This window comes from Anoplolepis gracilipes, chromosome 13 (genome assembly GCF_047496725.1).
Source record: "Anoplolepis gracilipes chromosome 13, ASM4749672v1, whole genome shotgun sequence".
NCBI classification, from domain to species: Eukaryota; Metazoa; Arthropoda; class Insecta; order Hymenoptera; family Formicidae; genus Anoplolepis; species Anoplolepis gracilipes.
The window spans coordinates 1,021,862-1,033,704 of record NC_132982.1 but is presented as its reverse complement, the minus strand read 5'-3'; the positions used below and the strand labels follow the sequence as shown (position 1 = coordinate 1,033,704).

Below are 11,843 nucleotides of genomic sequence, written 5' to 3'. Positions count from 1 at the left end.
ACTAGTATCGTCAACATGTTGTTTAATTTATAATAAGACCCGCCTCGCGAAGCTCTTCGATAATTGACATGATTTCATTGCCGTGAGCATTGTTACCTGCTCGACGCGAAGCTTCCAGCAGCCGCAAACGATCTACTAATTCGTTGGGATCGTTCCAATGCACGTATTCAATTTTATTCTCACTCAGTGTCATAGTGCGTGGTAGATTTATACCTTTCCCAATTTTTCTTTTGATAGGAAATAATGAAGCAATTATATATTTATATTTGTATCCTTTGTTACCTAATACTGGATTACGCACATTACTATCACGTCTATGCGCGTTTGTCGCCAGTAATATACTTTTATATTTATGCATATCGTTCTCTGTATATACAGCATCGTCGGAAATTCTCTTGAAAATTATTTCGTAGAAACCCGGCGTCCCCGCATATTTTACTCCATTGATGATTATATTATCATTATTATCCACTTCGAAATGTTTATCGCCGAGCATCATTCCTTCGTCGGAAAATTTAACACCGTATACGTAATTCATCTCGTTATTTACATCTTGGCTCAAAATTGCTCCGATATATCTTTGTCTGAGCGGACCAAGATGTTCTCGCAACATATTCTGACCCTCGGATGTTTGTAACTGACGTTGAACCGACGTCACAACCGCTTCGGGTGTGGTCTCAAAAATTTCTTCAACGGAAGGAGACGAGATTATTTGAGGTTGTTGTACAGCTTTTATCGGAGCCGATTGTTTCATTCGCTTTGATTGATTTGGTGTAGAAGTTATCAATGAATCGTTTTTGTCCCCCATTTGATTTTTTTTCATAAGTCAGTGAAATGTTTGATCGTTTCTGCTTTATGCTCTCTTGTTCTTTTCTGGGTATACCAAACGACTCCACTTTCGATGCATCAGATTCTACATCGATGGTATTTTCAACAATTTGTTTTAGAGGTTCAGTGATTGGCTTAAAATGTCTCTCTAAAGCGACGTCTTCCTCAATTTTACCAATTTTTAAAGCGTGATATTTTTTGCGAATTGATTTGCTCGTTTTTGCAATCTCTCTCACAATCTTTTCACGTTCATCATCAGCATCATTATTGTTTATCATGATGGTTATTTTGTAGACGTTGTTAGACTGATGTGTCGACAGCGACTAACCTCTCTACGGTATCGCAAATTCATTAAATCCTTTTCTGTATCGTCCATTGGTCAGCGAGCTGTCTTTATCAATAACTACGAATCCATACTTGTGCTGCCAGCATTTCTGGCATAATGCGTGAAAATCGTCGTATGACATGTCAGTATTTACATGATCGTTGTACACATGTTTCAGGTTTGCACTATTCTGTTGAAATAAAATTAACAGATTCGCATTGTTGCGTGTAAGATGCTTGGGTATCTTGGCATACGTTTGATAAAGATAGAAACAGTCGACGCTCGAGTGTCGACCCATTGCAAAGTACTCTCTTATCGTATCTTGTTTATCGCACGCCACGTCATCAAAGATAAAAATGGAATTCGGAAGCGCTTCGCTTGGAGCAACAACTTCACTATTATTAGAAAATGTGAAATAACCAATTTCGTCTATTGGTGTCAATAAATTTTCCAAATATTGATATTTCGATTGTTGAAGCGATTTTGAGTATACGTACAGGTTTTCAAAGCGAACACCATACGGACTTTCAATTAGACTTATCAACATTACATTAGTCTTACCACAATTTGAAGGACCGCAAATAATACCGCGTATAGTAATTGGTAACATGTTTCCATGCTTGCGTATTTCTTTTTCAAGCGTTAGTCTATTATTAAAGTTTATAACTTTGATTATCGTCGCTTGCCGCACAAACCGCATTTTGAAAATGAGTCATGGGAGGACCTATTTATAGATGTGCATCGAATTGAAACCGCTCAGTATTGAAAATGTTTTTTCATCTGTCGGACGACAGTCATATTCTCGAGCTTACCTCTGAACAGTTGCAATATATACCAAAGATTATTTTATTGAGACAGTTTAGCCGCTACGTGGAACGACTGTGGGACAAACTTCCCGAACATATAAAGGCTGATTCTGAAGTACAACGGTATCGTAGATGTTTGCGACATTATAATTTACCGTGGCAGCAAACACATATCGACGGTCCAGCACCATTTATTAAAGATTGCTACGAATGTCAGCGAGAATTATAAGAGGTAGCAGTCTATTGAATCGTGCGATAAACGCGCTTCCTATCGAATTGCATATTCCTGGATATCAGTTTTGCGGACCAGGAACTCGTTTAAAAGAACGATTGGCTAGAGGCGATCGAGGTATCAATCCATTGGACGCTGCGTGTCGCGACCACGATATAGCTTACTCGTGAAGCAACGACCTCAGCGAACGTTGCGGATCGTATACTAGCTGTGAAGGCGCGAGAATGTATTACCGCGAGCGATTCGACTCTTGGTGAAAGAGCGGCTGCTACGGTTATTTGGACGGCCATGAAGGCAAAAACGAAATTTGGTATGGGAATGAAGATGAAAAAATCATCGAAAAAGAAAAAGATGTTGAAAAAACGAATACTTCCAGTAGCGAAGCGTGGTGGTATTTTACCGATTTTACCATTGTTGGGAGTAGTCGGTTCTTTGGCTGGTGGAGCAGCGGGAATCGCAAAGGCTGTAAACGATAGCAAGGCTGCGCAACGCCAATTCGAAGAAATGCAACATCACAATCGTGCTATGGAAGATCGTGGACTTTTCTCGCTCCATACGTCCAAGCGTGGACGGGGGTTCTCAACGACTGCTAAGAAAAAAAAAACGTTAATAAAACGTTAAAAATGCCTACGGGTGTAACAACTAACGTACAATTGGAACAACTTGCACGACGTATGCGCATACCGTTCTTTAGAGGCGTTTTCATGCGCAATAATTTACCGATAAGCGGCGTACGACGAAACGAGAGCTGCATTGTCAATTTGGACGTTGAGGGTCCTGGTACTCATTGGGTAGCATACGCAAAGAGGGGAGATAATGTTGTGTATTTTGACAGTTTTGGAAATTTTCTACCGCCCGAGGAATTGGTGCAATATTTTGGACAGAATGTAACAAAAATTGAATACAATCATGCGTCTTATCAAAATTATAATCAGAATATTTGCGGACAATTGTGTTTACAATTTCTTCAAACGATTAAATTTAAAGCCTAACACTCTACTGTCGTGACTCAATATTCGACATGTCACTGAACTTACGTTGACTGGTAAGAGTAGCGTTCTTGCCGTAATCTACTTTCCAGCCATAGATTTGAACGATGATGATTATGAACTTGGTTTAACGGATTTTGAAACTTATCATACGATACCGAACGTGAATTCCTCGAATAATAAATTTGTATTGCAGCCGCGGAAATGGTACGAACCAGATGTGCCGATAAATATTATTAACGTAAACATTATTCGTATAGAATGCAGTGTGACCACTGGTGCATATAGCAATAGTAAGCGCGTACACACGATACATGAATTTTCTCCGAGCGTACCACCGGGATATAAGATATCGGAAACGCCCGCGCAAATCATTTATATACCGATCGTCGTGCGAAGCATTACTGATTTAACGATACGTGTTGTGGATCAGGAGAGTCGATTGCTCGATTTTCGAGGAGAGGAAATTACCGTACGATTGCACATACGACGACGTCAAAAATAGTATGCTCGTGTTGAATGAAACGGAGCACGCGAGAGACAATATCTTTACGAAGGACAATACTTTTGCGAGGAGACGAGCGGTGTCTGGTGACAATAATCAGGTGTCTGGTTACCCTAAAAAGAAGCTCAGCGTGTTGAATCGTGAATTTTTAAAGTCTTTGGGATTTGTCGTACGAAATAATTGAAAGAATGATTGACATTTTGAACATTGGAAGCGAACCGACCTTTGACGACCGTATAGTAAAGATTTAAACTCATACGTGCAATCCATACGCAACACTTGGATATAGCGATGAGATACGGATATCTATACAGCATCAGGATTTGTACACGTTACCATGCGAAAGCTTCCTTTACGTCGAAGGAAAATTGACGATAAGAAAAAAGGATGAACTAATGATATTGGGAAATAATTGCGTTGCATTCATGTTTGATGAACTTCGATATGAACTCAACGGTGTGGAAATTGATCGCAACAGAAACGTTGGAATAACTTGCATGATTAAAAACTACATTTCCCTTACACACGAGAGAAGTAAAATCTTGCACAATGCTGCGTGGAATATAGTTGAAAATAATGGTGCTGAAGGTTACTTCAGTTTTTGCGTGCCGTTCAACATGTTGCTTGGATTTTGCGAGGATTATAAGCGCATTGTGATTAACGCTCGTCATGAATTAATTTTAATACGTTCACGCAACGACAACAATTGTCTATTTGGAGCTCAGACTGCTGAAGCTGAGATTAAATTACACAAAATACAATGGCGTATGCCTCACGTAATATTGAACGAAATTAGTAAACTGTCCTTGCTACGAGCGTTGGAGAGCGGTAGATACTTGAACATGAGTTTCCGCTCGTGGGATCTATACAAATTTCCTTTGCTACACAGTACGACTAAGCATTCGTGGACTGTGAAAACTGCCTCTCAGTTGAAGAAACCGCGATACGTAATCTTTGCACTACAGACTGATAGAAAAAATGTCGCGTCGAAAGATATTACCAAATTTGACGACTGCAAATTGACAAACGTTAAACTCTATCTGAACTCTGATTTTTATCCGTATGATGATTTAAATTTGGATTTTGATAAAAAGAGATACGCTATCCTATTCGACATGTATGCCCGTTTTCGTAAATCTTATTACGGATGCAATAATGATAATGTATTATTTACCATGGCAAAATTTCTAGAGTGCGGTCCTCTCACAGTCATTGACTGCTCGCGACAAAACGAGTCTGTCAAAAATGCTACCGTGGACTTAAGAATAGAATTTAAATGTAAGCTAGATGTACCCGCAAATACTACCGCATATTACCTCATCTTGCACGATCGCATTGTCGAATATAACCCGTTGACAAATGTTGTCCGCAAAATTACATGATTCAGGAATAATCTCCTCAAATGTTATAACATTATAACATTATAAAACTGGCGATACTCGATGATCGACATTAGTTGTCCGTCATAGTTCTCACCAATATCATTTCATTATGGTTGTGCCAACGTTTGTGGATCTCCAAGGATTTATCGTTGGAGGAAAGTTTATCGTGAAAGAAATTGCGATTCTGACAAAGGGCTCTGTACTCTCTCATTATATTTTTACGAGTCTTACACCATTCCGTTTGCTCACGAGATCTGAGAGATCTCAAGTTGCATGGTTGATTGGAAAACATCACAATCTGCAATGGGAAGATGGAAACATTCCGTACTACAGAGCCAAACGTTTAATCACTGACGCCGTGACGTTGAAAGATGCATCTTCTCGAGTGTATGTCAAAGGACATGAAAAACGAGAATGGTTGGCAAATTTACTGGAAGACGATGAGAGAATCGATCTTATTATCGAGACATTGGATAACGACTATGATGACGTTCCTGCTTTAGATAAATTAGATGCTACTCTGCGTTGCGATAGACATGTACGAAATTGTGCTCTACAAAATGTATTTAAATTATTCAATTGGTGGTCGAATCATCATCATAAAGGTTCGATCAATCCATATTTATAATAAACTATTGTTACAATACATGTGTGTTATTATCTTTTTTATCCTCTCCTTGTAGCATGTATTATGTTACAGTACGTGATGCATTTTTCTATTAGTCTGCATTTCAGCAGACAATGGACGTGGAATATTTGACATCTTTAAATGCGAAAAAATATCAAAATTCATGTCGTTCATGGTTCGATTGATGTTGATTAACGTTCGTTTGATGTTGATCGATGTTCGTTTGATGTTGATTGACGTTTGTTTGATATACGATAGTGGTTCAAACATGGTTCGATAGATGTTTATCGCGGTTCGATAGATGTTCGTTTGATGTACGATAGTGGTTCAAACATGGTTCGATAGATGTTTGTTTGATGTATGATAGTGGTCGAATCGATCTGTAGTAAGTATTATATCTCTTAGCCATGTATACATCTGTGTGGTGTTACACTTCATGGTGCAGCTGCATCTGGTATTATATTTCAAGTCATGATATTAAGATATTTATTTGATGTATAATAAGGTTCAAACATGTTTAGATCAATGTTGATCAATGTTTAGATCCATGTTGATCAATGTTTCAATAGATGTCTAATGCTTATTTGATTGTGTCGCTATTTAATTATAATTATCTGTATGAATGCTGTGTGGAGCAACAGTCCGCGTCAGCTTTTAATTCTTTATCAGCTATAAAGAGTAAGCATTTGTTGCTAACTCTTATGTCATGCTCATCCCCTACCCATTTTTTCACTGAGACGTTACCTAGCTCTCGCTGGAGCTGACATAAGGTGTCTGTCAGTGATCCAGTGAAGTGAAGTTCTTTTGTGAAGATTTTAAAATGTCGAGCATTACGTCATTTCTCGACGCTATGTTCGAGACGGGATACCGTCGCCTTCAGCTTTCCGAAAGGGTTGGCAGGCGACGTCATCGCCGTGCACTTCGCTGGGTTAAGAATTTGGCCCGCGACCTATTCCGAGCGTTGTTGGATGTACTGTTCGAGGATGTAAGTAGTTTTTATTATTATTTTTATACGCTTTTTTTTTATTTGTAATATATTTATATTTATATGCTTTTTATCTTTTACAGTATTACCAATATCGGTACTACCACATCCCACTTGGTGATGTAAGTAATTTTTATTATTATTTTATATGCTTTTTTTATTTATAATATATTTAAATGTTTTTTTTCTTTTACAGGAATATCTATGTTACCACAACCTCATCCCGGGGTATATCAACATCGCGCACATGAAAGAGGTGCGTCGCGTGCGCACCTTCCACCGCGAATATGCGGAATATGCGGAATATATGGAGGATTTGTGGGGCGATGGCCCCCGTGCTCGCCTCTTAGACGGGTTCTTCCCTTACCTGTACGTGAACATTTTCTGCCTCCGCAGATTGTTCGGAGAGGAGCCCCTCGTATTGTAAGTATGCTCAAATTTTAAAGATTTTTTAAAAATACTAATAAAAATGTTCATTTTCTTTTCTGTTACAGACGCAGCCGTCGCGAGGTCCCCCTCCACTTCGCGCCTACATATTTTTAGTTTTTAAGTTTTATATTTTCTTTTTTATATTTTATATTTAATATTTTATATTTTATATCTTTTTATATTTTATATCTTTTTTTATATCTTTTTATATTTTATATTTTATATTTTTCAATTTTATATAGATTAGATTTTAGATTTTTTATATTTTTTTACTTTTTATATTTTTAAAAACACACACACACACTCTTTATATGTACACACATACACAGATTTTGAATAAAAATTATATTTATGTTAAACACATATGTATTACTTATTTGCACCTCCTTTATCTATTTTATCCTTCTTCTCCCATATTAGATTTAATTAGATAATATTTAATATATCACAATACATAATTAGATAATATTTAATATTATAAAAAAAAAGCTTAACATACAAAAATTCTCTACATTCTCGCGTATGCCTTAGCCTCCGTCTTATCGCACTCCCGCTATCCTTTCCCCTCATCCTCCTTCTTTCTCTCTCACACTATCTTCCTACTGCCATGCCGTATTATGCTCTCCTTTTCCCACTACATCATGCTCTCATTGTCCTACGCTATGTACAATGCACATAGCGCTTTCCTTCCTTATCCTATCTTATACCACGTCTATCGCGCTGTCTCTTTCTACCGCGTTGCGAACGCCTATCGCGCCGTCTCTCTCTATCCATCTCCCTACTCGCGGACCCATCGATTACGCCGCGGACCTCTCTCTCCTCTCCGCTGTCCCCTTGCCAACCTGCTGTGTCACGGACCTCTCCCCCTTTCCGCGTACACCTCGTCTACAAACCGCGTCGCGGACATAGATATCGGAAGATAAAGATGGAGCGTGAGTTCGCGGGGGTGAAGCTTTTTCGGGGAGGGCGACAAGGTAAATTGTGAGCACTTTCTATTGGATGGAATGATGCGCGTGCGTAATGACGTTTAATACGAAATAGAACTCCTACCCACCGGACGCGGAAATGCTGACCGCGCGACAAAAGAGAACGCGGTAGTCAATTAATTATAACTATTATAATTATTATAACTGATGAATTTATTGGCTATCGCGTTATTTTTTTGCCGCACGGCAAGTATTTTCGCGTCCAGTGGACAAGAGCTCATATTCTAATATCTCTGATTGCTAGTATTACACAGCTATATATGTTTAATAAAAACAGTCATCGAATTTATTATATTTTACGTTAAAATGTCCTTTTTTAATAATAAATAATACCATGATAAAAGAATCACTAATAATAATAATTATTTTAAATTTTATTGCAAACTTTTATTCAAATTCAAATAATTGCAAACGATATATTCTTAATGGAAACTTTATACATATACACTTTATTATAAAAGATAGTATAAATATTATTACAAGCTTGTTTATACTTATTGGCAAAGTACATAGTTATATATAAGATACACTCCTTTAGGAACATAGTCATAAGATATAGATATAAATATAATAATACTTATCCTTTAAGAACATAAAAATACTGCAAAGTTATAAAATATATTAATAGTTATAATTATATATGTTAGATAAAGCTCGTTAAATTTATAATAAATCTTACAGATAACTTCATTAAAGTAAATAGTATAGATCAAACGCTTTTTACCATAGATATTTGTATATGTCTATGCTTTTTACATACCTTAAACAATACAATTTTATTAAATAAATGACGTTTGCTTTTAGATTTATTTATAGAATTTAATGTTATATAATGTAATCTGATTTTGATATAGTTTTGAGCAATGGCCCGAATTAAATGTACAATATGATTTTCTAAAGGAGACTGATCAAATGTATGCTCTCGTAAGGAATGAAATAAATTAGTATTAAGATACAATTTCAACACATCATTAGTAATATATGTTTCATAAAATTTTTTAGTTATAAATTTGTGCTTACATGAATTATATGTCTTATTATTCTTTCGTATTTATTACAAATTGTAATAACGTCTTTTGATGGTTGTATTAATGCTCTTTGTCTAATATTTTTTACAGAAATCAAATTGTTATTATTAGTGACCCTTTTATCATGGTATTATTTATTATTAAAAAAAGGATTTTAAGGACATTTTAACGTAAAATATAATAAATTCGATGACTGTTTTTATTAAACATATATAGCTGTGTAATACTAGCAATCAGAGATATTAGAATATGAGCTCCTGCTCACTGGACGCGGAAATACTTGCCGCGCGGCAAAAAATAACGCGATAGCCAATAAATTCATCAATTATAATAAATTAATTGACTACCGCGTTCTCTTTTGTCGCGCGGCCAGCATTTCCGCCTCCGGTGGGCAGGAGTTCTATTTCGTATTAAACGCCATTAGGCACGCGCATTATTCCATCCAATAGAAAGTGCTCACAGTTTACCTCGTCGCCCCTCCCTCAGTGGCTTCACCCCCCTTGCCTAAATACTGGGTTCATGCTCCATCTCTATCTTTCGATATCTATGGTCGCGGACCTCTCCCCCTCTCCGCGTATACCTCATCTACAAACCGCGTTGCGGACCTGCGGCTGTGTCGCGGACCTCTCCCCCTCTCCGCGTACCCCTCGTCTACAAACCGCGCCGCGGACCTGCGTGACGTCATCCCCCCCGCGCCCGCGGTTCCCCCCTGTCCTCGCACCCCCCTCGAACACTTGGGTTAGAACCCCCATTATATCACTACTTATAACAATGTTAACAAATTATTTATAGTAAATTTTATTTTATTAAAATAAAAATGTAAAAAGAAAACACAAAATGTATAAATTATTTTTATTTATAGTGTTTATATTTATTATAGTATGAATATGAATAAATTTTAATGTTATAATAATTATTCAAACAAAAATATTTAATGTAAAAGCATGTAAATTATCAATTTCTTGAAAAAAAAATATTGCATTTACAATCTTTTTGATAGATTCTGTGAAATAATTGTAAAATATAAATTTATAAACTATGAATGCATTACAAAATATTTGTTATATTAAACATTACTACAATATATAAAATGAGAAAAATATATATCACAAACTTTGTCTTATCAAATTATTAAAATTATTATATTAAAGTATCTCATTAAAAACTATGCTATGAAACTATTAAAATTACGCATTATAGAATAAAACAAAAGTAACAGAAAATGCTTCTTGACTTTTTACAAACTAAGAACTATACATATATATACTTTAATAAATAAAATCTTTTCCATATTAAATTTTAGAAATAAAACAAACTTATCACAGAAAAAAGAAAACAATTACTTATGTCTATATTGTACTATAAGATAATATATAAAATAACTTCTTTAACAAAAGAACATTACTGTTCTGATAGTGGCGCAATCAAAACATCCATAATCATTTTTCTTCTTATATTTTTTTCATTTTCTGGAATACTATCAAATTGTACTTTTAGAAACTCCATAAAAGCATTATTGGCTGTTGAAACTTTTTTTTCCATGTAACTTGAAATTCTATTACTCATTTGGACTAATGACTGTTCTAATTCCTTTGTTTCATCAACTTTCCGTTTTTTCATCTTTGGTGCAGTATTTTCTTTATTAACATTTTTTATATAAATATGCTGCTTATTTACATTTTTATTTTCTTCATTGCTTGATTCATTTGTAACAGTTTGTGACGTATTACTATCTTCATCATCAATTATATTCGATTGAAATTTTGTGTAATTAGTGTAGCTTCTGAAAATAAAACATATGTGTTGCAGTGGATATATTTTAAGAATAAATTCAATAAGTTATTTTACCTTTGTCTCTTAATAATAGGATCTAAAAATGTTAACTGCGAAAAAAAAGGAAATCGAGTAGTTTTAGCAGCAACACTTCCACTTTTAGATTCAATTTCAGCTTTTCGTTTCGCTTTGCTGTATTGATCTCTTAATGTAATACATCTTCTTTGGCAATATGAAGGAGTGTACATGTCATCTAAACAACAAAGTTTTAGATTAAAAGAACCATATTATATATATTACCATTATTATTTTATTAATTACATGATTTACTATATAAATAAAATTTATTACTTACTACAATTAGTTTGAGTCATTATTTTAGATATTTCAATCCAAGCATTTTGCTTCATTAGACTGTCCTTAAAAATTACTATTATTTTTATCATATAAGAATGGACGTTCTCTATATAACTCAATAAGAAGCTCATCACCGTTCTTTTCTTCAATATTAATAGATGCTAATTCACAATTATTATTCCAGTCCTCTATATTAATTTTGTTAGATAAATCAGCCATAGTATTGCAATAATTCAAATGGTTGGACATGTTATAGCCCCAGAAAAGGCTACAGATTTGATAAATATATATATATATATATATACATATAATTATATAGATGCAGGAATGCATCGCGAGCGAAGCGATAATCGCGCGAGCCGCTGACGCAGCGAGCCACGCGCGCCCGAGACCGAGCGCGAACGCGAAACCGGAAAGCGCTCTCGGAGACGCACCGGAAAGGTGTCGCTGAATCGTTAAAAGTACAAGCGAGGAAATTCGACTTTGAACGTCCTCGTCTGCACTAAAACGCGAATTCAGCAACATAACCATATTTGGTCATGTTGCTAAGGGACCCCCTCCGAAAAACCATGCAGTTCGGAGGGAAGCTC

General features: G+C 35.8%; 1 protein-coding gene and 1 pseudogene across 1 annotated transcript; both read right to left on the bottom strand.

Annotated features, from left to right (window-relative positions):
• Positions 1-22: 22 nt before the first annotated feature.
• LOC140672737 (uncharacterized) lies at positions 23-808 on the bottom strand. Its single transcript, XM_072905116.1, has one exon. The coding sequence runs from the start codon at positions 806-808 to the stop codon at positions 23-25; it is 786 nt and encodes a 261-aa protein (XP_072761217.1).
• A 9,359-nt stretch (positions 809-10,167) lies between these two features.
• LOC140672540 (uncharacterized) lies at positions 10,168-11,584 on the bottom strand (annotated as a pseudogene).
• Positions 11,585-11,843: the final 259 nt, after the last annotated feature.

Bases quoted from the DNA above. Each gene is read 5' to 3' on its own strand.
- LOC140672737 (XM_072905116.1), bottom strand. From the start codon at position 808: ATGGGGGACAAAAACGATTCATTGATAACTTCTACACCAAATCAATCA.